The sequence below is a fragment of the Condylura cristata genome, unplaced genomic scaffold (genome assembly GCF_000260355.1).
Source record: "Condylura cristata isolate star-nosed mole 26May11 unplaced genomic scaffold, ConCri1.0 scaffold00007, whole genome shotgun sequence".
Lineage (NCBI taxonomy): Eukaryota > Metazoa > Chordata > Mammalia > Eulipotyphla > Talpidae > Condylura > Condylura cristata.
The window spans coordinates 42396171-42423724 of NW_004567108.1; the positions used below are offsets into that span (position 1 = coordinate 42396171).

At 34.8% G+C, this 27554-nt stretch overlaps 3 protein-coding genes across 4 annotated transcripts in view; 1 reads left to right on the forward strand and 2 right to left on the reverse strand.

The window, feature by feature from the left end:
- TRAPPC13 (trafficking protein particle complex 13) overlaps positions 1-1432 on the reverse strand; it is a 35570-nt gene extending 34138 nt beyond the window's left edge. For both annotated transcript variants that reach the window (XM_004678262.2, XM_004678261.2), the window contains exon 1: positions 867-1432. In XM_004678262.2, the coding sequence (XP_004678319.1) occupies positions 867-912 (46 nt within the window). In that variant the 5' untranslated portion in view covers positions 913-1432. The remainder of the gene's footprint in view (positions 1-866) is intronic.
- Positions 1433-1564: 132 nt separating this feature from the next.
- On the forward strand, positions 1565-27204 carry TRIM23 (tripartite motif containing 23). Its single transcript, XM_004678263.2, has 11 exons — positions 1565-1723; positions 6111-6273; positions 8735-8856; positions 10955-11233; positions 12269-12451; positions 15069-15284; positions 17530-17664; positions 21333-21462; positions 22470-22580; positions 24120-24244; positions 24944-27204. The coding sequence occupies exons 1-11, from the start codon at positions 1643-1645 to the stop codon at positions 25121-25123; spliced, it is 1725 nt and encodes a 574-aa protein (XP_004678320.1). The 5' UTR covers positions 1565-1642; the 3' UTR covers positions 25124-27204.
- Positions 19567-27554, reverse strand: part of PPWD1 (peptidylprolyl isomerase domain and WD repeat containing 1) — a 35712-nt gene continuing 27724 nt past the window's right edge. Inside the window, exon 12 of the mRNA XM_012721853.1 lies at positions 19567-19595. The gene's annotated coding sequence lies outside the window, so the exon portion shown is untranslated. The remainder of the gene's footprint in view (positions 19596-27554) is intronic.

Below are 27554 nucleotides of genomic sequence, written 5' to 3' on the forward strand. Positions count from 1 at the left end.
GAATGTTAGAAGCTTACCTCATAATTAGGGAATAAAGTCCCCCAAAATGGATGACACAAGGAAGGTAAGTGCAAGTCAACTGAATTTAAATGATTTATTGAGCATTTTCGCAGCCTGTCCAAGAAGCTACTGGCAACCACATAGTGAAGAATCCAGGAAATAAAAAGTGCAATTGTGGTGGTAGGAAAGAGAGGAAATAAGAATGAAATTCCAACAATTTCAAATAAAAGGTTTTAGAAGGCAAAGCAATTCTAGAAAAACTTTGTACTACTGCGTTTGCCTAAATAATAATCTAAAGCCTCAAACTGACTCAAAATTGTTTGCTGTGTACAGAAAATGAAGGCTGATAAGCATTTTGGACATAATCCCCATATCCGCGAGATGTTTTAAAACAGTGCGCCAACTTTTGCAGTACTAATAATGTCTATGTTCTTTGTACTATTATGCAATATAAGACTAGTTTTACCTATGAATCTGAGGCCTTCTAACTTAGCCAGGGCCAGGTGAAAAGACATGAAAGACCGAAAACCATTTTAGCCGCCTGCTGTAAATTCACCTCACAGTGCTCTTCCCGGGTTGAGGGAGCAGCAGAAATCAGTTTCCACGGCTAGAATCTGTCTGGTAGACTACAACAGCACAGATCAGAGTGAGTGATTAGCAGGTATCTATACCTTTATAAGAAAGAGGCTCTCAAGCATAACAAGCACAGAGGAGATCTTGCTTCATCCCTGTAGGCATCAAGGTGATAGAGTAGGAGAATGCAGATATGTTTAGGACGAGACCTACAAGCCAGAGGCCAGGTCTGAGAGGCAAAGCCTTCAAACACTGGTGAGAAAACCGAGTAAGTCAGGTTTGCAAAAGTTTACCTTTCAGAGCCAGCAGGTGCTCCTGTTTGGGGGGATTGACTTCCATTTTGATCGGCACTTTTGACCCACCGCCTACGGAAGCTGCAGAGGTTCAACAGGCTCGGAAAAAAACCGGAAGCGCAGTTTGGGAAGAACAAACGTCAAAAAGGCAAGGCTCCAGTTTCTCCCTGCCCGTGGCGTCTTAGCTTCTCTTATCACGTCCTTTGAGAACCCAACGCCTTATTTTTACTAAAGCCATCTCTTGCCTTTTAGAAGCCAGTCGTCAAATGCTTTTATTTCCCAGGCACTGTCACGGCTGGTGGCTTACTGAAACGCCGCCTCGGCAGTTCTACGCAGACTCTCAAATGCCTACTGTGAGGAGCGCGAGAAGTGGCATGCTGGGATTTGTGGTTTATACAAACCACATTGCATGCAGGGAGATGTAGTTCCCCCTTGCCTCTGTTTGGCAGTTGCGTAGGAAAAATCATTACCAGAGTGTAAGCTGCATCCAAAACTTGTTTTATCCCTTCTTTCCCCGATACTACTAATTCCTTGCTTTCTATAAGTTCCAGATTCCTTAAAAATACAATAAAGATAACAACGCGTCACGTACTGGGTTTTTCCCTCAGAGACCTAGCGACCTGCAGGAGGAGGAGCAAAGAGGTCCCTGGAGCGGCGTCAGGCGTCGTACTGCGCCTGTGCGCCAGCGGTGGGCGCCGAGGCTTCTGGGTAGTGGTACTACCCCGCCCTCTCTAGAAGGCCTTGACTGCTGCTACTGCGGCGCGGTTCCTGCTAGGATGGCAGCTCTGGTTGTAAACAAGCCCGGAGCTGGACTAGACAGTGTCCGGCAGGGCAGCCGGGGTACGGCTGTGGTGAAGGTGAGAGGGACCTTGGGTGCACGGTTCTCCACCTTCGGCCTCCCTTCGGTTCAATCCCATACTTGGGGACGACGGCGCCGCGGCCCAGGCTTTTTCGGGCGGGATACGCAGCCTCTGGGCCGCCCTGGGCTTTTTAAGCCTTATTTTTTCCTCTGCGACTTTTATCTCTGCGAGCCCGAAGTTGGCTTCGGATCTTGCCAGGCCTGTGCTTGGCATCTCTCACGGGCACGTGTGTGAAAAAGAGCTTATGGGCCTCAGCGACTGACCTGAGGTGGTCTTTGCCCCGTTCTGCGTTTTGCTTAACAGCCATTAATTAGCTTATTTTATTAACTTGAGTCATTCTCTTTGCCCGTGCTGTGTTTGATATTTTAGCTCGCTGACATCTAGTTTAGGGGGTAGATGTTAACTTCTGTTTCACATGTGAGAAAATTCAGGTTTAGGTTCACATAGAAGTTGTCAGAGCTAGGAGTGACTAGCTTTACTGACTGCTTTTCACTGTTGCACTATTTCAGTAGGCATGTATCTATTATTGGTTGAACTGGCTCCCCTGTCTTGGTAATACAGTTTGTGAAAGATTTTGAGAGTTTTTCCATCAGCAGCATAGCTGGGCGATAGTATACTAGAGTGTGTTAATTGCCCAGTGCTTGACATTTGAAATTCTACTTTTCCATTATTTATAATGTGGAAAAATCTGGAAGGGAGAATGGTGTCAGTGGTTTGAATATAACCTTCAGGATCTTCTGTAATCTGAGATTTTCCTGACTACATAGTAGAATCATTGAAGACCTTTAAAATAAAGTTACTGCTTACATTGGCATCAGTGTTTTTTACATTCCCAGAAGTGAATTTAAGGTGCAGCCAGCCTGGACTAACCCTGGAATAGTTAAGATCCGAAGTATTTTTAAGGTCTTGAATATTGGTCCTTTTAAATTTTCGCATACTGATATTTTTCACATCACAGCTTCTGCTCACAGCTGTGATTTCAGCCAGTATTGGTGTTTGTTGATTCATCTGACTTTTATTTATTAATAATGTTATTCTGAAGATACGTTTCTGACATTTAGAGAAGCCCAGGTCAATATTTAATGTTTAATGCTTAATATTAGGCATGTTTTATGTTTGGATTTTATTAATTGTGTTTTTTTTCAAAATAGAATACCTGAACATTATTTAGTGAATTAGCTTGAAGTTTAAGAAGATTTAATTGGAATAGATTTTATTGCTGTATCTGCTATTCTGTGTTTGCCATAAGAATTTCAAAAGCATACCAAAGCCTGATTTAGCTCCTGTTTGTTAGCTGGCCACTTTTTTCGTTTTCATCTTGATGTAGAAAATATACCTGAGTTGTGAAACAAGATAGTTCCTTTGGCAATATCCTCATGCCACATTTTGTAAGAGTGGTGGTATAAACTTTTCAAAGCCTCATTGTCATTTTTTTTTCATCGATGAGATCAGGAAATACTCCGGCATTCCAGTAGCAATATGTAAAATTCAAAAAAATAATGAGGAAAAGTATTTTGAGTAGCAATCTTTAGTTTTTGAAAATATGCTCTAGTTTTTTAAAACCTGATTTGCTTTTAGTAACTTTTGAAGCCCTCTGTGGCATATTTTTTAATTTTTAAAATTAATGATTTGGGGCTTGGTTTCCTAGGTTAACTATAATTGCTATTCATGAATACTGAAGAAAGAATTTTCTACTCTGTTATTTACTCGATTTTTGGAAAGTAACCTAGTAATTTTGGTTTTGGACCTGTGTGTAGTTTACTGATCAGTAGGATTTTTCTGTTGCTTAAAAAAAAAAAATAAATCTATATGGTAGCACTATAAGCTCTTTAATATCATGGGGTCATATGTAAGATATGAATGAACTAAATTTTTTTAAGATTTATTTTTTTCATTTATGCATACAAGATCTGGGGTGTTGGACACAAGTGCTGGGGTTGAAAGGTGAGAGTATTCACCAGTGACAGAGTGGGGAGTAGAATGGACAGATCTACTGAATACTGCTGAGGGGTACGATAGGCAAGACAAGAGAGGTCTGCTGTGCTAATAATTGGGCTAGCTCCCTGGCTGGCAATAGCTTGATATATCTGAGACTTAACTCCTGTACCACTAGGGCGGCCCCTAAATAAATTTTTAATTTGGCTCTTTGTAGTTTATTTTCATAAATAGGGCTAGTACAGTGTCACGATAGTGATAACATTTATTAAAATTTTGCTTTTATTTTAAATACATAGTTGTGTTACAGCTTTTCAGTATTTAATTATTATTTGAGGATATTTAAGTGACTTTTCCTGTCTTTTTAAAAATATAGAATAAAGTGTATGTGTATAATGTATATATTTGTAGATGTTCCCAGTTGTTTCTCTTCCTCATGGGAACCACTATACCAATATAGTCAATATCCTTTATATTCTGCCAGAAAATAGTTTGCTTCTTTTTATATGTATATACATATATGTTTAGCATGTTAACATAGAAGTGCATGTATTTATATGTACTGAGTATAAATATATACTTACATTTATATGTAAATGTTTTCTTGCTATCTCTACTTTTATATAAGTTATACCCTTTCATTTTTTTACTCTCTTTATGTGAAATCATCCAGTGTGTTTATGTAAGTTACATCCAACTTTTCCATTCATAGATTGAATATTTTTGCAGTATATGAGTGTACCATAATTGTTTTTCAGTGTTGTTTTGATGATACTTTGTTTTCAGTATTTTCTAATGCAGATGGTGCTGTGAGAGATATCATGAAGATCTTGTCACAGTTAAGATATTATTTGTAAGATATTTCCTGAAAGTAGAATCATGGAGCTATTTTACCTTCTATTTAGGTGTTGCCAAGTTGCTTTCCTTTGAGCCTACCACTCAATAAATATTTCACAGCAACCCCCAATATCTGTGCATACCTACTCTCCCACACTTTCATCAACACAACGTGTTACCAAACTTTTGATCTGCTCTGGAAAAAAGAAAATGATAGGAATAGCTTTAATTGCATTTCAAAGTGTTTTGAATGAGATGAATATTTTTTAAAGTATGTATTTAAAGAGCTATTTTCTTTTTGTGTGTTATATTCAAGTTTCTTTTAAACTATCCTGGGATATTAGCTATTTGTAAATTATGTTTCTTAGTGATGGGAAATATTTACATTTCATATATAAGTCCAGATAACTGCTGGATTAAGAGTAAGATTTTAATAGTCTGATTTCTACTTTATCTTTTTTGTCCTGTATCATATGTTTGTTGGGGGATGTATAGTCACTAATGCATGGTACATGGGTGCCCAAGGGCTAGTATAATCATTTAAGTTGCACTGAGCTCTGGAATGATTTGAGAAATACAATTGTTTAGGAATTTGTTGGTTCAATAATGTGAAAAATGCTCCCCTAAGAAAATGTCTGTTTATGTGTTTGCTCAGAGTTAGCATTAAAAAAAGGCAGGAACATTCTCATCTCGAAGTATTTAAAATTCTTTGAAATACTGGGAGAATGGAGTCTGAAGAAGGTGGCAGTAGGACAGAGATCAGATTATAGCACATCTTGTATGACAGGCATAGCTACTGCTAAGCAGTTTAGTGCAGGTATTTTTTTTAATTAATTAAAATTGTGAAACAGTTAAGCTATGTTAAGAAAAGTAATTAACACACTTTATTGATATATATGTAGTTTGTTGATTGTAAGACAAACTCAGGCTTGGGAATCAGTGCACGCTAGTTCTTCTTGCCTTTCATTTGACTAACTACATGTCTTGGGCAAATCTTTAATTGGAACTAAATGGATGAAGTATTTCCTAGCCCAATAGCATATTTATTAATTGAGGGTAAGGAATTAACATTTAGACTAAGGTGATTGTTTTCTTGCCTTTACATTATATGATATAAATGATATTAGAAGGATACTTGACAATTTCTTGTTGTCTGTTCTTAAGTTCTTAAGATTTACCTGAGTAAATCTTAGTATATATTTCAAATAATTTTTGTCTAATGGTGATTTTTTTGTTGGGTTAGGTAATACAGAGAAATTAAGATCCCAATTTGGTAAAATTATGCGTGTTATAGATTCATATATAATAAATCAAGTTAAAAAATTTAAAAGTTAATTATGATCATAATTTACATCATTATCTTGGTTGTTGGCACTTAGCATTTCAAGGAGATTTTTCTTCAATGTAATGATATACAATTTGGTATAGTGTATAAGATAAAATGAGAGAAGTTATGTTAAGGTTTTATAACTTTAGATTTTTTTCCCTGTGGAGGACTAGAATAATTTAACAAGATTGATTTAATATAGTAGGTCAGTTTTTTTTTTTAAACCTAAAACTTATTTTCTTTTGAAATCATTTAAAGATCACATATTCCCTTTCCACTTGTTAGGTGTTGGAGTGTGGAGTTTGTGAAGATGTCTTTTCTTTGCAAGGAGACAAAGTTCCTCGTCTTTTGCTTTGTGGCCACACAGTTTGTCATGACTGTCTCACCCGCTTACCTCTTCATGGAAGAGCAATACGTTGCCCTTTTGATCGACAAGTAACAGACCTAGGTAGGAAAACATATGTGTATGTATGTATTAAAGATTTTGACACGGTTCATGTAATTCAAATGGGGAAAAGTTTATTTAAAATTGTAATTTTTTTAAATTGTAAAACTCCAAAGAGGCTACAGTTCTATTAAGGCCAGTTATCTAAGGCCACTCTTACTAATTTTAGTTAATCTTGTAAACTGTTTATATTCAATACTTATGTATGGAGAGCTTTAAGACACCCAAGAAAACATGCTAACTAACCTTATTGACAGAATTGAGAATGCTAATTTTCCTGAGGCCATTAAATTCAACAAAATGAAGTCACCTTTATAAACCAAGAAGCCATAGTGAAAATACAAACAAATAAGTCTGAGCATACTTTTGTTTACTGATATCAGAAAAAGAAGTGATTTTATTATTTGATAACTATTTGCTATAAAAGTGTGTTTGAATCACTTGTGGATTTTTTTTTTTCAGTTGCTGCATATTTTTAAAACTATGTATTTTTAAAATGAAGTATTGCCTTGGGATACCAGATTTGGAAATAATAGCGTTTCTTTAAATCTGAACAGTTATTTTAGAGACACAGTATAAATTTTATAAGTTTGTTCTTTTTGGTAACAGAATTTTCTCTAAAATGAATTGTTTAAAGTTGCCATTTTTTCCAGGTCAGTAGCACTGTTTGTTTAAAACTGTTTTAATGTTACTTGAAGATGTTTGAAATGATTTGTCCAACAAAAGAAGCAAAAATAACAAAAGCACCCAGATTTTTAGGTTAGAAAGCTTTAAAATGCTAAAAAAACATGTTTGTAAAAAAAAAGATTTATTTTTTACTTATTTATGTATACAAGAACTGGGGTACAGGCCAGAAGTGCAGGGGGTGAGAGGATTCACCGGAGACAGAGTGTGGAGCAGAAGAGGCAGATGGACGAAGTACACTGCTGCGGGGAGCAGCGGGTGGGCTGCTGCACCATGTGGGTCAGCTCCCTGGCAAGGGCTAGAAGTTAGGCCAGCTATGGTTGGTGATTGCTTGATAGCACTGAGACTTTAACCCCTGCACCATCAGGGAGGCACTGTAAATTGTTTTCTTACAGGGAGAAAATAGATATTTTTAAGATTTTGGTAATCTTTGGTTTAAATTTGTCTGCCCATACAACTAATACAGCATTATTATAGGTAATATTAACATAAGCAAAGAAATAATTTGGGTGAAAGCAGATGTCCCTGTCATGACATTTTTTTATTTAGCTTTTTATTATGTGAGATATGTGTGTACTTTTTAAAAACATAAAACTATATAAAAATTATAATGTTTTTCAAAGTGAACTCTCTAAAATACCACAATGTGAGATCATAACCTTTCTTGTTTTCAAACCCTGAGATTGTTCTATGAGCAAACAATAAATTTTGTTGTTTTAAAGACATTGAAATTTTAGAGTTTTTGGACAGTTATGTTTTTATTAATTGTTACATTAGCAATGGATAGATATTGCCTTCATATTGCTAGGTGTACATATCATATAATAATTAATAATCAAGGCAATGTATTTATTGTGTACTTCTTAGCGTTTAATGTAGTAGAATCAATAGAACTTAGCTTGTGGTAGAATGGATGCGAAAACTTAAGGCGAAAATCTGGTGATGTGGCAAGACTAAGGGAAATGCTCAGTGGACTGCTTAAATGTTATTTGGGAAAGTAGGTCACATAAATCAGTGGAGAACCAAGAGGAAGGAAACAAAAGGAAGGAAAGCTTGCAGTCAACAATCCCATAAACCATTTATTTTTTATTTTATATCCATTACTTCATATACTGAATATGGGAGCTATTTATCAGGTGCTATTTGTTTTTATAGAAGCTCAACACGATGACATTCTTTCTGGGTGCTGTGCTTTAACCCACGTGCCACCAGGGAGGGCCCTACACGATGACATTCTTTCTGATAGACACCATTGCTTTTAACTGCTGAGGGATCTGGATTTTACTTACATGCTTAGGAAGAGTTTGTGTGTTTCTGAATGCTTTCACATATGCATGCTTGTCCAACCTTTTATGGTTGGTTCTGGAGAAAAGAAGCATTGGTCCTTATTCAGATGTACCTAGTTCTACCTTCTAGACCTTACTTGTGTAAGGCTCTCTGTTTGCATAGTAAAGAATTTACATGGTTATTGACTGTCATAGAATCCTAAATTAGTAAAGAATAGGGAAAAATATTGTTAGCTGTCATAGTTTTAGTTTACTTAGAGAATTTTAAAGTATGTTAGTATTTGGAATCTTGAGTTCTGTTTTTAAAAAGATTATTAATAAGATAATTTTTAAACTTAGATTATTAATAAGATAAACTAGGGAAATTTGAATTTTTTAAATTTGAACACAAGTGATTATTATACTGTATGACTTAGAAATTACTATTGAAATCTTAGATTAAATTATTAATATTTCATTTGTTTAGATTAAGTTTTTAATCTTTCATATTCCAGGAGATTCAGGTGTGTGGGGATTGAAAAAGAATTTTGCTTTATTGGAACTTTTAGAGCGACTGCAAAATGGACATGTTGTTCAATATGGAACCGCAGAAGAAACCATTGGGATATCTGGAGAGGTATTGATTGAGCTTGGTGAAATATTTTTATTGGTGGGAATTTTTTCTTTAACTTAAATTATTTGGCATTAGAAGCACAATTTTACCTCACTTCAGCAGATAGGATTTCAGAAGCAAGTTTTATTTTGTTGCAGTTTTGAAGGCAATTATATTTGCAAAAGAACAAAAGTAAAACTGAAACCTGAACTTCTGAAATGACTGTTTCCAAACCATGATTTATGTTTAAATTTGTCTCCTTATCATAATTAATTTTTACCAAAGGATAAACTGAAAAGGTAAGGAAATGATGGGAAGGCAACAAGTATATCGTAAGCCACAGTAAGGCAGAAGATACAGAAGTCAATCAGTCAACACAAAACACAAAAGAGGATCTTTGTGAAAGAGACCATTTGTCTACGTAGGAACAAAATGCCTTTTAAAGATAGCAGTAGCTCCCAAGGGAATGATTACCATTAAAGACATTTCGAAAAACGTTAAATTATGTGTGGGTATACTCTTTGAACAGGCAGGTCTCTAATAAGTATAACAAGAAAGTTCTTTAACATAGGTTAAAATACATTTTTGACTCTTAATTGTCTGCATAGCTCATGTCCTAAAAACAGGACATGAGTTTTGAACTGTTGTGGATTTAAGAATAGTTCTAAGTACATTTAGTAATGATTTTGGCCAACTACATGCTTAATAGCAAGAAATAAATGTCAGATTGATTTCCATTTCTATTAGAGCATGATTTATATAAGATGAATCAGTGAAATGAATTTGAAACTGAAGCATTATTTCCTAAATTTTTGCATTTTTTTTTTAGATTTATTTATGCATTCAGAACTGGGGTACAGGCAGGAGGTACCTGGGTAGTTAGGGGATTCACCAGAGACAGTGGGGAGCAGAACAGGCAGATTGACTAAGTAAACTGATGAGCAGTGGGCGAGACAGGAGAGGTCTGCTGTGCCATGTGTATCACCTCTGGGGCTGGGATCCAAGGAACCAAGGAACTCGCACTGAAGTTGCTTAACCTAAGCGACCCGGCCAGCTTTGCAGTGCTGTGCTTTAACCCACTGTACCTCCAGGGAGGGTCTAAATTTTTGCATTTCTTTCTCATGCTATATCTTTCTTCTTTTTTCAAAAGTCATTAGTCTGTTATCTAATGTTGACCTTATAAGTTATGTCAGGGCAGGAAAACAAAATATATATCAGGTTGGGAAAACGAAAGACATGAGTTTTTTATTTCACATTTACAGATATATTTCTCACAGCTGTAAACTCTTTAATTTTGGGTTCATTTCTCATTTAATTGAAAGAACCCACCAATATATTTTTTAGTTTTTACTTCTAGAAAACTTATACCAAATTTCTTCCTTTTCAATATGGCCTTTTAATGTTCAGCAAAAGTTTTTAAAATATTCTTGACTATGTCACATGAAAATTTTCCAATTTAAAATGTGTTTTAATAATCAATGAAAATTAGAAATAATATTTAAAAAGTCAATAAAATGTAGATTTTTTTTTTTAACTTGTTAGTTTAAATCACTATTTTCAAGCAAGCTTACCTGTGGAACATTAGGAAGAAACCACAGAAGCCCAGGTTTCACCCGTGACCTATTGAAACAAGAATTACCTAGTTGGAACCTGGGTTCTGTGTGTTTTAAAACTTCACAACTGATTCTTTCTAAGCCCCTTGTTATCTAAAGAGCATTTGTGCTTCTCTTCTTCTTGATTACCATCATAAGTATTATTTCAAGTATTTGGGTATATACTTAATATCAGACATATTTAGTCTTAAACTTTTAACTTCTATTTCAGGTTCATAGGTTTAAAATAAGGACAGGGTACTTTGTGGAAGATATTGTGCTGTCTTAGTCTATGAGAATAGTTTACTTTTGGCCTCAAATTCATAGTATATATTGGTAATAAATCTCAGAAATAACATCTCACCCATCTAACTGAATATATTCTTAGGTGAACAAAAAAAAAATTGTCAGTGTATTTTCTTATGGAAAGGCTGATGGGTTAAAACAAAATTAGGGCTTTTATATTTCAAAATTTGTCATGATTAATGAGTGGGGTTCAGTTTTAAGACATCAGTTTTTTTGTTTATCAGAGCATCATTCGTTGTGATGAAGATGAAGCTCATGTTGCATCTGTGTATTGCACTGTATGTGCAACTCACTTGTGTTCAACGTGTTCCCAAGTTACTCATTTTACAAAGACACTAGCTAAGCACAGACGAGTGCCTCTAGCTGATAAACCTCATGAGAAAACCATGTGCTCTCAGCATCAGGTGCACGCCATTGAGTTTGTTTGCTTGGAAGAAGGTTGTCAAACTAGCCCACTTATGTGCTGTGTCTGCAAAGAATATGGAAAGCACCAAGGTCACAAGGTATGATTATAGTTTTTCAGCATGAAAAGAAACAGGAGGTTTAATTTTGGGTTGTCTTAAAAATCTCAGAGACGTCATGATCTTTTCCTTCATTGAAAGATAACTTTTCAGCAGGAAATAGTTCTTTTCTTCATGTGCATGTTTTCATAATACACTGGCTTGTTTTAACAGTATTTATATCTACTGACATCTAGTAGATATTTATATTTGTTGCTTATGATAAAACTTTAGAGAAAGTCTCTTGATTCTTGTTCATTTAGTAATAAATAAACTTCAAAATTTTAAATGATTTAGTTGCACAACAGTTTTCTTACAAAGGGGTGAAGGCATTTTAAAATATTTTGCCCTTTTTTTTTTTAAAAGAACATTTTTTTTTTTAAAGATTTATTTATTTGTGCATACAGAACTGGGGTACAGGCCAGAGGCTCAGGGATGGTGAGAGGCTTCACCAGAGACAGAGTGGGGAGCAGAACAGGCAGATTGACGAGGTACACTGCTGAGGGGAGCAGCGGGCGGGTCAGGAGAGGTCTGCCACGCCATGTGGTCACCTCCGGGGCAGGCGGGGATCGAACTCATGTGGAAGCGGCTCTAGATTCTCAGTGCTGTGTTTTAACCCGCTGCGCCACCAGGGAGGGCCCTATTTTGCCCTTTTTTTTAAAGATTTATTTATTGCATAGAAGAAGTGGGGTATAGGCAAGATGTACGGGGGTGAGAGGATTCACCAGAGGCAGTGGGGAGCAGAACAGGCAGATGTGTAGGAATATCTGCTAAGGAGAGCTGTGAGCAAGATAAAAGTGGTCTGCTGTGCCATAGTATGTATTAGCTCCCTCACCTGGCATGGCCTGGGAAACTCAGACTGTCACAGTGATGGCGCTGAAAATTCACTCCTAGCCCAAGAGGGAGGCCCTATTTTACCTTTTCATGCTATGCTTTTTCTAAATGTGTTATAAAAACTTGTGACAGATTATTAAATAATTCTTTATGTCATTAATCAATACTGTGAGTCCTTTTCTATAATTATGTTGCATTTTATAGCATTCAGTGTTGGAACCAGAGGCTAACCAGATCCGAGCATCAATTTTAGATATGGCTCACTGTATACGGACGTTCACTGAAGAAATTTCAGATTATTCCAGAAAATTAGTTGGAATCGTTCAGCACATTGAAGGAGGAGAACAAATAGTAGAGGATGGAATTGGAATGGCCCACACAGAACATGTATGGATTTTTTCCTCCTTTTACCTTTCTATCCTTTTCCTCCTCATTTTTTAATTTACTAATATTATTGAGTACTTACATGTGCCAGTACTGTAATTATCACTGGAAATAAGTTTTTTAAAAGCTTCTATTTTCATGGAACATCATGGAAGAGAGATGGTTTCAAGTGTGATAGTTTTGCGTGGTAAGTACAGCATGATTTGGCACTGCGTAAGAGGCACAATAATCTAGGTGAATCAGGAAAGTTTTCCTAAAAGATGTAATATCTGAACTGAAATTTGAAAGGCCTTGGAGTAAGTGGTCCCAGAGAGGGAAATGTATGTTGTTAATATCTATAAGTGAAAATTGTACATATTGTAGAAACTTAAACATGTTAACTATGTTTGGAGCTTTGAGTGGAACATAGCAAGAAAAGCGGTTTGAAGAGTTGAGAATCAAATTCTGTCAGATCTTATTAACCAAGTTCAAGAGTTTGGTCTTTGCCTAAATGACAGTGATGGGCCACTGAAGAATTGGCATAGAAACAACAACTAGATTTCATTAAGAAAGGTTGCTCTTTAATGTAAAAAAAAAAAAATTTTGAGGAGAAACAAGATTAGAAGCATGGAGTCTAATTAGGAGCTGAAATTATCAAGTTGAGGGAAGTTTACGGCCTCAATAGTGAGTATAGGAACAAGTAGATAGATTTGAAATTTTAAAGATATAGAATAAGTGGGACTTAATGATTGATAATATTGATTAGAAAGGTAACAGGAGGGGCAGTCACGATAAGCTAAGTTTCTACCTTGCTCTACTAATGGTCCATGATCTCATGGACTGATGGGAGAGGAGGAGGAGTTTGGGGAGGAATTAGTGGGACCTAGGTGATAAGTTTATTTTGCCTGTTGAGTTGTATTTTTGTGAAATAATCAGATGAAGATACTCCCAGTGAATTGAGTGAGTGGGTGCTGGGAAGTAAGAATGCCTAACTTGTAAGACGTTCAGCTATGAAAAGAAACCATGCGCTAAGGTGATAGTTCTCGTTGCTTTAAAAAACTTGAATTTTAGAGGATGAAGGAATCTTTTTGTTTTTTCCAATGGGAATGTATACTATAGAGACAAATAAGATGTAATGTTCTCTTTAATAAGTAAACAAATTTATAGCTAAATCATTGGGGAATGTTGCTGGAACTGCTTTGCTCACCATCGTGGCCACTAGCCACATATGACTATTTAAGTTTAAATTGTTTAAAAATTAAGTAAAATACAAAATTTATTTCCTCAGTCTCACTGTGTTTTAAGTGCTCAGTAGGAACTTGTAGCTAGTGGCAAACATAATAGTTAGCACCTATAGAACATCACAAAAAGACATGTTAGCCATTGTTATGCTAGAGTGGATATATTTCATTTATTCTCTCAGTGGATATTTATTGAACAATCAAGCTAAAACAAAACAAACAAACAAAAAAACACTGTATAAGCCAACCTTTCGGCCCTTGCAAAGTTTACATTCTAATATGGCTAGAGACACTAATAAAATACTAATAAAATAAAAACAGATGTTAGGAGCTTTGGAGAAAAATAATGTGAAAAGGTAGTATACTTTTTTTATGTGGAGTTCAAGGATTGACATCTTAGGAAAGGAATAATGAACAAGTACACAGTGGAACTAAGAAAGCAACATGCAAGTAAATAATGGCAGAGCATTCAAGGCAGAAAGACAAGCTAATGTAAAGATTCTTAAGTTTAAGTGTGCCTAACCAGCTGTAAGGAGACTAAGTATAGCTAGTGTAGAATGAATGAGAAGGAATGTAACGGAATTGATGATTAGAAAAGGCCATAAGGCACTTGTTCTTCTTTCTGCCCGGGAATGCTCTTTCCTGAAATAACTGCCTGTTCCTTCTTACTTTCGTCACGTCTTTGCTCACTTGTTTGACCTCAAGTCTGTCCATGAAAATCTTATATGATGGGTTTTGGCATTTACTTAGGCTGAGTGGCATGGAAAACCATTGGAGAGTTTTAAGCATAAGAATAATTATTTATCTGATCAACATTTAAAAGCACTGAAGCATATTATAGGGAATGAAATAATCTAGTGAGACCATTTATAAGACCATCAGATGAGAAATGACTTCAGATCAGGTTGGTAGCAGTGGGGTGGTAGGCCATATTCTAGATGTATAGCAGGCCCTCAAATAGTGTCATTGCATAGTAATGCTGATGAGAAAAACAATCCCAGCCAAATTAAATTCAACCTGCTTTCATTGTAAGTCATTTTGTTTAAGTTTAGAAAAACCTGGTGATGACATTAAAAGCGGACTTACAGCTTGAAGTCAGCAGAATTTGCTGTGGGAACTAGTTGTAGGGTACAAAAGTTTTTTACTTGAACAGCCCTGGCAAGGGTGGATTTGCCAGGTATTGAAATGCCATGTATTGAAATGGAAGATAGGTGTTTTATTTTACTTGTTAGGGCTTTTAAATAGTGTGATAGCCAAAGGCTGTGGTTAAGGGAAAAGATCTAGTGTGGAGAAACAAATTTGGAATTTATAAAGATATAGATCTAGTATTTAAATTTTCATTATTTCATATATAAAATACTTAAGGTAATATTACTTAAAAGTTACTTTTATTTCCTTAGGTACCAGGTACTGCAGAGAATGCCCGGTCATGTGTTCGAGCTTATTTTTCTGATCTGCATGAAACTCTATGTCGTCAAGAAGAAATGGCTCTAAGTGTTGTTGATGCTCATGTTCGAGAAAAACTGATTTGGCTCAGGCAGCAACAAGAAGATATGACTATTTTGTTGTCCCAGGTTTCAACGGCCTGTCTCCATTGTGAAAAGACTTTGCAACAGGTAGAGAGTTTACACATGCTTAGAACATAGTTTAAGAAGGAGAATTTATAATATTAGACATAACTAGACATATACACTATTCTATTTTATTAATTTGGTGTTTGCATGTCTACTTCATGCACTAAAGAGCAGAAGATATAGTCTCTAACCTCATTTTATTCCACCAACCTCTTATCAGTGGCTTCTTTTTTTTTTCTTTTTAAAGATTTATTTGTTTATGTATACAGAACTGGGGTACAGGCCAGAGGTACACGGGTAGTGAGAGGATTCACCAGAGACTGAGTGGGGAGCAGAACAGGCCAACTGATGAAGAACGCTGCTGAGGGGAGCAGCGGGCGGGTCAGGAGAGGTCTGCCGCGCCATATGGATCACCTCTGGGGCAGGCAGGTGATCGAATTCATGCAGAGGTGGCTTTAGCTTCTTAGTGCAGTGCTTTAACCTGCTGCGCCACCAGGGAGGGCCCCAGTGGCTTCTTTATGGGCCATAAAACTGTGCGTACTTCAGTCATGCCAATCCAAAAATTGTACTAGTCATGTACTATTTTTTCTGTTTAGTGGGTTAGTAGCTTTCTTTTCTGGTAGCAGAAGTCCTTCAAAATCTAGCTCAAATGTTTGCTATTCTTTGAAGTTCTCTTTCTTTTGGCCAGGTGATGCCTCTCTAGCATGTACTACCTATGTTTGATATCAACAGCAAGCCTGGTTTTAATGATTGAGGTACCCAAACAACTCATTACCCAGTTTGCAGATTACTTACTTTTGAAATAAATTAGATTTAAAGTTGTTTGTAACAAAAATGTCAGTCATTTCTATTTTAGATGTGCTTTGATGAGTGGGTGATATAAAAACCAATCATTGCCATATGAATTCCAGATAAGCTGCATTCTGTCTCATTTAACTGATGCACATATGCAAATTATTGTGTTGATTTCAAATCATTTTAGCGCTAAATCTTCTAGCAGTTTAGTGTTTCCTCTTAAATAAGATATCCGATAAGACACATGAATGTGGCCAGGCTGTAAATACTTCATTTTGTGATATCATTTTGACCTTGTCACATTGAGGAATAGTTAAAGAGGCTTTTGTGGCCGGAATAGAGTAAGTGCAAAGAAAGTATTAGAAAATTAGTGGTTGTTGTATTTTTGAAGGCCCTATACGCCATGGAAGGACTTGTACTGACTGAAATGGGAAAATCATTGGTTTTGAGGGTTAGAATGATTTGATCTTACTTGTTTAAACGACAATTTTGCTATGTACAAGTCAGTTGACAAGGGCAAAGATGGAAGGATTTCAATAGTGAGGCGGCTTTGTGAATTCCAGGTGAAAGATAATAGTGGATTGGATAGTACGGGTTAGGCTCAGATTCTTGTTATCAAGTAGGATTTGTTGATGAATCATGTGTGGGCATGAAAGAATAGAAGGTAAGAATGACTTCAAGATATTTTTTCTGAACAACTTGAGTGATGGAATTCCTGTCAGCTAATTTGAATATATAACTGGGCAACAGACAACACTGCTCCTTTCAGAGCTTAAATATTGTTTGTTGATCTCTGGCATGTGAAGACTGTGTTGGTGGTGTATGCTTAAATATTTCTGAGTTATTTGTGAAACTGGAAAATATTTGACATTGAGGAAGGCCTTTCCAGTTTGATTTTTAATCCTTTTAGTTTTTAAACCAACTTGTCCATATCTTAAATTAGTTTAAAAACTTTTTATAGATGTACAACATGCATACAGAAATATGTATTTAAGGGTTCAGTTGAATGAAATTGCAGACTAGATATTAGTGTCTCATCAAATCAAGTGACAGGAAATTACTAGTACCTTAGTAATTACCCACCTTTCTTCATAAGTATAAATTACTATCTGGACTTCTAATACATACCTTATTTTTGTTTGCATTGGTAATATAAATAGAATAATATTATATGAATTCTTCATGTTATTTTTTTCATTTATTCCCTAATATTTGTGAAATTCATGTCATCTTATGTAATTTTGGTTTATTTTCATTGCAGTGTGGTGTTTTATTTATAAATATATAATACTGTACTATTCATTCTTCTGTTGATATGCTTGTAAATTATTTATTAGTGCCCTTTTATTTTTCTGGTCAAATTTATATTTGAATTAACCTTTAGTACTGTAAAGTTCAGTGAACTTTCTCGAGTTTTGATGATAGCTTTTTCTTTATTTTTCTTTAACATGTTTATAAGAGAAACTGTGGTTGGCTTTTTGTTTTTCCCAAGGATGATTGTAGAGTTGTCTTGGCAAAACAAGAAATTACAAGGCTATTGGAAACACTGCAGAAACAGCAGCAGCAGTTTACAGAGGTTGCAGATCATATTCAGTTAGATGCCAGCATCCCTGTCACTTTTACAAAGGTAATGTAACACACTTAATTTTTATGTCTTCTGACAAATCATGTTTTACATTATAAGATAATCAGCTTGAAGAGACAACTAAGAAAAATGGATCATAAAATTAAACACAAATAATATTTCTTAGTGGTAACAAGGTAAATAATGAATCTCTATGTACCCATAACCCACTGTAACAATTAGGAACTTTTATTTCATCTTTCCTTTTCCCCAACCCCCATTCTGCCTAGTCCCAGGTTATTTTGGAACATACCCTAACCTACCATTTCATTCTAACATAGTCATTTTATCTGTGAAGTAGTTTAATGTGTTTCTCTAAAAGGTAAGGGCTCTCTTCATTGTCTAGAGTATTGACCATTACATCATGGGGCAAGGCAAGGGCTCTTTTTAAAAACATAATCAAATATTGTTATACCTAAAAACTTAATAACTCTCTAACATCCATTATTTAGTTAGTATTTAAATTTCCCAGATTGTTACAGAATTTTATTTTTAAATTGTACATGTTGAGACTCTGAACAAGACTTGTAATTGGCATTCGGTCAAAAATTTTGGTCAATTTTACAGTGATTTCCCCCCAATCTAAAACATTCCATTTGTTTCATTGCTTTCTATGTGTAGAGTTTTTTAAAAAATGTTTTATGATTATATGAAACATAATCACATTGTCCAAACTCAAAGCTACAAAGCAAGGTTCATTCAATAAAGTCTAATGTTTATACCTGACTCCTCCATCCTTTTTCCTTTCTTTCCTCTAGAAATACATCGAGCTTCTTGACTCTTGTATTTTTGTCTCTTTGCTTATATTTTGGAAGTTTTCAGCCATTATTTCTTCAAGTGATCTCTCCTCTCTCCATTTCTTTTTCTCTTGTTCTTGGATTCTTACAGTGTATATTGGCCTACTTCATAGTGTCCCAGAAGTTCCTTAGATTCTTTATCTTTGCTTTTCTTCATTTTCATTTTGTACTTCTGACTCAATTTCAAATGACTTCTCTAAAGTTTGTGGAATTTTTTTCCTCTGCTAATGAAGTCTGTTGTTGAAACTGAATTTTTCTGTAGTTATTCTGTTTTTAGTTAAAGAACATCTACTTTTTAATTTTTGTTAAACCTTTATTTTCTTACATTGTTGTTCACTTTTGTATAGTATTTCATTTCTTCCCTCGTGTGGTGCCCATAAATTTCCCCACTATGCCATCTCCTGTGAACCACCACCATAGTCTATTGTGATCTTCCTCCTGTTTTGACCTCTTACCTTCTGTCCCCTGCTATATGTCCCTGATCTATATAGTTTGTCTGCAAGTGTCATCTTTTTTCTGACCCTTTGTTCAGTTTCCCTATATACCTACTGTAAGTGAAACATTCTTTTTGCTTCTGACTTACTTCACTGAGCACAATCCCTTCCAGCTCCATAACTGTTGCTGCAAATGGCATGAGTGTCTTTTTTGATTGCTGAGTAGTATTCCATAGCCACTTGATCCATTCAACTGTTTGGGGCTTTTAGTTTGTTTCTATATTTTAGCTATTGTAAATAGGCAGCAATAAACACAGGAGTACAAGTTTCCTTTTGAATTAATATTTTTAAGTTTCTCATTTTGTCCATTGTTTTTCTCATTTTTTTACTTGTACTTCTTGATCATCTGTATGGTAGTTTTTTTTTTTTTTTTTAAAGATTTATTTATTTATTTGTGCATACAGAACTAGGGTACAGGCCAGAGGCTCAGGGGTGGTGAGAGGCTTCACCAGAGACAGAGTGGGGAGCAGAACAGGCAGATCGATGAAGTACACTGCTGAGGGAAGCAGCGGGCGGGTCAGGAGAGGTCTGGCTCGCCATGTGGTCTCCTCCGGGGCAGGCGGCAGGCGGGAATCGAACTCATGCGGAAGTGGCTTCAGATTCTCAGTGCTGTGCTTTAACCCGCTGCGCCACCAGGGAGGGCCTGTATGGTAGTTATTTTAACTTATAGTCAACTCATAGGTTCATATTTCTACAAGTTCAGTATTTAAATTTTATTATCTTCCTTTGATTTAGTCATGCTTCCCTGTTTCTTTGTATACCTTGTGATCTTTTGTTTAGATCATTTGGAGCAACAACCATCTCACCCAATCTTTTTGGGTGGGTTTCATGCATTGGACAACTGTAATTTGTGAGTCTTGTGAGAGATTCTAGAAGTCCACAAAGCTTTTTCTGAGAATGTATCTTCTGGCCTTGGGCATGTGTTTTTTGTCATTTCAAATTCTCTTAGCAGCTTTTCCCTACATCTTCTCATAAGTTAATAATTTATTCCCCATTATGACGCCCTAGAGAATGGCAGCTCTGACATGTCATGTGCTTGACTCTGCTTACAGTGGTTTCCAAACTATGTCACTAGTCCCTCAGAGATTATAGTCATACGAGATAGAATCAAGTGTCTAGGGCTGTCCCTAAAAAAAGCCAAAAATCAAATGCTTAGTTCATATTTTATTTCTGTCTCAAGGAAAGAGGCTGGCATGAAAGCTTCCCTTCCAGTTCCACAATGCTGCCCTGGGTAGGGATAGAAATTCTGTTTTCCTAGTTCCATTGCTGGAATCTCATCTTGGTTTTATTTTGCCTTGTCTGCTAGTATAGCAATTCACAGAGGTATTCTGGTCCACATAATGTATTATTTCTGAGGTGTAGCAATGGACTTGAGTGTAGAATTGGGAGAATATGTTATATAGATTATAACTGAAGCACACAGAGGAAATGAATATGTATAATGAGAACTTGGCCTAATGTAGACTCTGAAAATTATCAACATTTAAGATACGGATAAAAAGAAAATGGGAGTGAGTATACGGTAAAGTGGGATAAAAAACCAGGAAAATTCTGTTTCATAGAAGCCATAAAAAAGAGTGTTTAAATAATGAATAATACTTTTGCTGGCACTTGCTTAGTAGTAATCAAATGGGAACAACTGTTACAAGAATTTTTTGTTATATTTTAAGAAATTAATCCTTGCAAAAACTCTGAATAAATTTGGTATTATTTTATCCTTATGTATAGATGAGAGAAATAAGGCAGAGTTCAGGTTGCTAGTTACATGCATAAGTATGTTCATTGCATTATTTTTAGTATCAAAAAATAGAGATGACTTAATGGCTGCCAGGTGGTAATTGAGTAAACTGTGGTTCATAAAATATAGTATGTTTTGAAATGTAAAGATTCCAATAATGTTGAATGTAAAAGTTTGCAGTATTTTTATTTTTTAATTTGCAATATTTAAAAAAAATATTTCTTTTGTACATGTTAACCAATGATTATGTAGGCAAGTGGTAGAAATACCTGAAATTGTTAAAAAAAATTTTGGTATGTAAGTGGTAATTTTCATTTTATATTAATATATTTAACACAGCATGAAATATTTAGGCTAAGTTGACCTAGAAAATTTGGAAAAACGTGTATGTGTACATTTTTTTATATATTTATTTTTTACTATTGAAAGTTTATTACTGAGAGATTTAGCAGTGAGGAATAATTCATCTTTGAGCAGATCAGATTCAAGGTATTTAGTAACAATTCATATTTCAGTGAGTTGAGAAATGAATAGAAGACAAAGAAATAATAACAAATACTTTCTACCCTCATATCAGAATTAATAACAAATATTTTCTACCTTCATATCAGAATTAAAAGATTAAATTTTTTTAAATTATAGGACAATAGAGTTCATATTGGACCAAAAATGGAAATTCGAGTTGTTACATTAGGATTAGATGGGGCTGGAAAAACTACTATTTTGTTTAAATTAAAACAGGATGAGTTCATGCAGCCTATTCCAACAATTGGTAAGTATGAGTATTGCTTTTTTTTTTTGAAGATTTATTTATTTATGCATACAGAACTGGGGTACAGGCCAGAGGTGCAGGAGCAGCGAGAGGCTTCACCAGAGACAGAGCGGGGAGCAGAACAGGCAGATCAATGAAGTACAGTGCTGAGGGGAGCAGGGGGCGGGTCAGGAGAGGTCTGCCACGCATGTGGTCTCCTCCTGGGCAGGCGGGAATCGAACTCATGCGGGAGTGGCTTTAGCTTCTCAGTGCTGTGCTTTAACCTGCTGTGACACCAGGGAGGGCCGAGTATTGCTTTTTACATAGATTTTTAATTATTCTTTTTTTTAAAGATTTATTTATTTACGCATACAAGAACTAGGGTCTAGGCTAATGGTGTGGGGTTAGAGGCAGAGACAGATTGGGGAGCAGAACATGTGGATCTACTGAAATATAGTGTTGGAGGGGAGCAGTGGGCAAGAGAGAAGAGGTATCCTGTGCCATGTGAGTCAGCTCTCTGGCCTGGGATCAAAACTCATGCTACAGTGGCTGACAGTAGCTTGATGGTGCTGAGACTTTCCTCCCTGTTCTACCAGCAAGGCCCAAATGGATATTTTTATAGTACATCTTATTTTCCAACTGAGTTCTTTAGATCTTACTGCAAATCTGGCGTGGCAATAGACTTGTCTGTCTCCAAATACTAGCATTTCAGAAGAATTATAAGATTCAGTGATAGTGGGGTCAAAATCTGGATGGCTTAATAGTAACAAAGAACACAGTGTTTTTGGAACACTTGTAAGGAATAAAGTCACTGGGGGCCCTAATGCAGGTTTTGAGGGCTAATTGCTCTGAAAGGTGTATACTTCTCATACAGGAGTAGAGTTGATCATGCACAGTAGATAGTGTTGTGTGAAGATACATGTTAAGTCACAGTTACAGAGAGTTGCCTGTATTTTGTGTGTCGTTTATTTAAATAAAAGCTTAATATTAAAAACTTAAATATTAAAGTAACTTTTTTTTTTAAACAGGTTTTAATGTGGAAACTGTAGAATATAAAAATCTAAAGTTCACTATTTGGGATGTTGGTGGGAAACATAAATTAAGACCATTATGGAAACATTATTACTTCAATACTCAAGGTAAGAATAAAAAAATGACATCTTAATTTTTCAGTGTTTTGGGGTACCAGTTTTCAGTACCTTGATTTAGCTGATAAAGCTGACATTTGAGCAAGTATTAAATACTTGATTATGTCCCTAAATACTGTTACTCAAATTCACATTATTTAAAAAGTGAAGTTGGAAAGACTGGAATATATGTTTATTTCTTGAAAATCCAAAATTGCAGCATAAGGCCATACTTAACTGAAATATGTAAGCAGTTAAGAGTACTTACCTTGCTGCTCCTAATAATCATTAGTGTTCATAATGAATTTGAGCACTAGCTTATTGTGGTATTGGATACAATTTGTGGCATGTGCTCCTGTTGTTCAATTATAATTTCATTTGTCCAGTTATAATTTCTCAATAGCTGACTCCTTTATTTCCATTCATAATTAATATCTGCAGAAAATCTACAGTAGCATACTTTGGACCAAACATATCCCATATAGTCTGTCTACCATGTGTTTACATGTGGACCCATGCTATGCTTTTGTGTATATATTTGTATTTTATTTTAAAGATGTATTTATTTATGCATACAGAACTGGGGTATAGGCCAAAGGTGCAGGAGTGGTGAGAGGATTCACCAGAGTCAGAGTGGGGAACAGATCAGGCAGATCAAGGAAGCACACTGCTGAGGGGAGCATCGGATGGGACAGAAGGGGTTTGTCATGCCATGTGGGTCACCTCCCTGGCTGGGGATCTAGCTTGTGGTGAAGCTGGTGTGGCGAGCTTCATGGTGCTGCATTTTAACCCACTGTGTCACCTGGGAAGGCCCCCATTCTATCCTTCTGCCTACAGTAAATCAATGTGAAAGTTAATGTTTGTATTCAACTTTCCACCTAAAGGGATTAATTATTTTTACTTTGGGATATTTTATATTAAATTTTTGAGACACTGATTAAGATAAAAAATGAAATGCTGAATGTGAAAGTCTGAAAATGTCTGAACTACTAAGAGGTAGCTGGAAAAATTTCAAGAGAATGATTCAGTAGATAATTATGAAGTTTCTGCTATGTATTTTGAGTATAGTCAATGTGAAAATTGCTGTATGGTGAGCTAGAGAGAATAGTTTGGGGAGATAAAAATGGGGATTTATTTAAGATAATCTTTTGGTAAAGGAAATAGTAATTATAGAATATGTAGCATTAGTAGGTAGAATTTCATGAGAGGTACGTTTCATTCATTTAAAGAAAATAATTGATATACAAGGCAATTATGTTTGGTAGAAGATATGTTGTAAATCCTTTTATGAAGGGGAAAAGGAAAACCAAAAAGGTCTGTGAACTATTTGAGATCATACTGTTAAATATTGCTATATTATATATTTTACTATCTATATAACATTTTTATATTATTCTGTAAAAATAGCCTTGAAAATAGTGATAGTAGTGAAAATAGTGATGGTAGATCAGTTCTAACCATAATATAATAATGAGAACATTAAAATGTTTTGTCCATCAACTGAAACATAATATGCAACTAACTGAATCTTCTTTTTTTTTTTTTTGGTAGCTGTTGTATTTGTTGTTGATAGCAGTCATAGAGACAGAGTTAGTGAAGCACACAGCGAACTTGCAAAGTTGTTAACAGAAAAAGAACTTCGAGATGCTTTGCTCCTGATTTTTGCTAACAAACAGGTAACATGTTTGTACTTTAGAATACTTACTGTAGTAGTTTTTTTTTTTTTTTTTTTTTGCAGCCTATGAAATAAAGTGGCTGGAAAGAGTTCAAAAGAAATCAGATCAATTGATATTTGTTTCTGCTATTTGAAGATAGTCTATGTGGAAGGGCTGTACTTGGTACCTTGGAGCATATAAAAAGAAATGAGAGTAGATTTCACTCTACTGGTGTATGTGTGTAAATATGTAAGTGACATATATGAAATTCTAATACTAAGAAACCAGGTAACTTTAGAAATATTAAAAAGTGTTAGGGGAAATTAGTGAGAAGAGTTTTAAAGGTGGTATTACTGGTAGTTGCTTCTGGGATGGAGGGGTGTTCAGGGTTGTTGGAGTGGGAATTTAATGAACTCTTCATTTTATAAGCACTATATATGCCATTTTTTATAGTATCTTTTAAATTGATGATTTGTGATTACTCAAGTATTTTTCATTCAGGCTAAGTTTTCATTAGAAGGCTGTCTTACAAAGTATATAAGTAAATAAATGATTTTAATCAAAAGTCCAATATTTTATTCTTAATCTGAAAATAATTCCTAAAAGAAGAATTTAGGTTTTAACTTTAGGCTTCTGTTGGAATATCAACATACTTATTATATATATAAATTAGAAAAAGGTAATTCTGATAACGGTCTGGTATGCATATATATCTTCTAGGATGTTTCTGGAGCTTTGTCAGTAGAAGAAATCACTGAACTTCTCAGTCTCCATAAACTGTGCTGTGGCCGTAGCTGGTATATTCAGGGCTGTGATGCTCGAAGTGGTATGGGACTGTACGAAGGGTTGGACTGGCTCTCACGGCAACTTGTGGCTGCTGGAGTGTTGGATGTGGCTTGATTTTAAAAGTGGCATTTGCTTAAAGTTTTGTGGTTAAGAGTTATTTTGCACATAATATGTTGTAAAAATTCTACATCTCAAAAGATAATATACGAGGTATATACAAAAGGAATCTTGAACTGGGATATCAGTATTGCTTCTTAAAAAACTTATGTAGCAAAAATTCAATTATCTGGTTTTGAAGATTAAACTGAATTAAATAGGAATTTCTTGCGTACTTTTAAAAATGTACTTAGGTTTTACATGTCATATGTGACCCATAGGCTGGGAAAGAAACAGAGAAAAAGGTAAGTCAAGACTTTTAAAGAAAAATGAATAGCCAACTAAGTACTTGCTGCCACCTCTGTGTAAAAGCAAGTGCAAGATAGTTTGCATTGAATTTTGGCAGTATTTAAATAGTAGCAAAAAGGCAATGACTTAATGAGATAAAATCCAAATAAATCTTTGGATAATAAGGGTTACATTTACCTGTTCAGTTTAACAGAACACCATTAATGCTAAAAACTAGAAGTTATAAGTAATTGATAATTTTATACAATGTTTTATTAAAACTGTATTCTAAGCATTTTGTATAAAACCCAGTGAGTCACAATAAAATGTTATCTAGGAAGAATGACAAAGCCCGATTGTCAGATTTGTATTTAACTGAAGAACAGTAACTAATACAACTGTGAAAATTATGATCTAGTTGATCTTCAGTTATGAAAAGTCTTATTTCCAAGGTTGAACCTGTATTATTTCCTAGGTCAGAACTCTAAATTGGTCCTTCTATTTTTCAACATACATAAAGACTTAGTGTATTATTTTAAATTAATATTGTTTTTTTTTTTTTTTTTATTGGGAATGACTATTCAAGGTAATATGTAGTTATACAAACCAGGGTTGGCTTTCGATGAGATGTAAATCTAAGTAGAAAACTATCTTTGTCTTCACGAAAATAATTTAAGCAATGTGTAATGCTTACTATATCAGTTCTTTAAAATGTTTCCCTAAAATTGGAGTATTTATCTTGACAATTAAATGTGATCAGTGTTCTTGATAAGGTTCTTGAAAAATAAGAGGAAGAACATGTCCAAGGAAGGAAAAGAAAAAATATTCAAAATATTTTGTGCTGTTTACTGGTTCATTTTTTAAGGATATCACCTTAGATACAAGTTATTTACATATAACTATATTGGGCTTTGTTTTTTAATGCTTTGTCATTTAAGATTAAATTAAAATCTCACTATTTGATCTGCTATATGGATACTGATGTGCTTTTAAGTGCCACTGTTTTAGTTCAGTGTCTTCAAATGTATTTTTTGTTAATGACAACAAAACTTTTAGAAAAGAGTTTTTTAAGTCTGATCAGTGTTATAGACACTGTAAATAGGTAAATATATTTCATCCTTTATTTATGGTTTGTCATAAATAGGTAAATATATTTCATCCTTTACTTTTCAAGTAAAAGGTCATATTGTTACAAGTGTAGTTTGTATAAGTAATACTTCTGAATTAAATTATTTAATATTTGACTGATTGCAGTAACTGTGAAAAATAAATAAGGTGTTGCATTTGCCTGTGAGCCCTTGAACTGTTCTTTACTAGGTAACTTGGGGAAAAAATAAAAAGGCTAACACTAACATGTGAATTTGCTTTCCTTGTAATTTATCCAGTTCATTCCACTAATTTTGCTAAAGTTTGTTAGACATTACAAAACACAATTTAAAAATCAAACTGTTGCTTAGACCTGACTATAACTTACAGTAGTAGTATTAGTGGTTTTCTTTTTTTAAAGAAATATTTTTCTTGTGTTCTTATGTTGTGGTTGTATTTTTTCACAAATCATAAGTTGTGCTAGTCCCTACTGGGAAATGTCAAATTTAACAATTGAGACAGACATTTAAAATGCAATCTACTAGGCTTCGCTTCCTAGCTCTCACTTTATGTATTAAGTCTAAATATTGCTGTATGGTTTGTGTAACAGATTTTTCAAATGTAAGCGCTGGTCTGTATTTATGGAATGCTGTATAATCACCAGAAGCCATTATATGCATTATATATATATGATCAGTATAGATAGCAATAAAATGTTAAAGTCATTTTAAAGAAGTCCTATCTTTATTCTATAAATTGTGTTTTTTAAACTATCTCTGTCACTAATAATCAGTTTTAAAGGCTATGTTTGTTGTGGCTAAAAGAATAAATGGTATAGGGATTGACTTACATGTCAAATTTGAGACATAGCTTTATTAGATTAAAAAAATAACTTATTCTGTACTTACAACACTAGTCACATATAAATACCTGCTTTGAAAGGCGAGTTAAAATTTTGCATTGAATAAAGTAAAACAATTGATTTTAAAATTTTAAATGTAACCTTGTTTCATGTAAGAAAGTAGCATTTTCAAAAAGCATTTCAAAAAATGGCTTGAAAAACTTTTGTGTATGT

What these genes read in the sequence shown, in the direction of transcription:
- TRIM23 (XM_004678263.2), top strand. Translation starts at nt 1,643, where the DNA reads ATGGCAGCTCTGGTTGTAAACAAGCCCGGAGCTGGACTAGACAGTGTC. An exon ending in GAAAGCACCAAGGTCACAAG is followed by an intron (nt 11,234 to 12,268) that starts GTATGATTATAG and finishes TGCATTTTATAG; the next exon opens with CATTCAGTGTTGGAACCAGA. An exon ending in TCCCTGTCACTTTTACAAAG is followed by an intron (nt 17,665 to 21,332) that starts GTAATGTAACAC and finishes TTTAAATTATAG; the next exon opens with GACAATAGAGTTCATATTGG.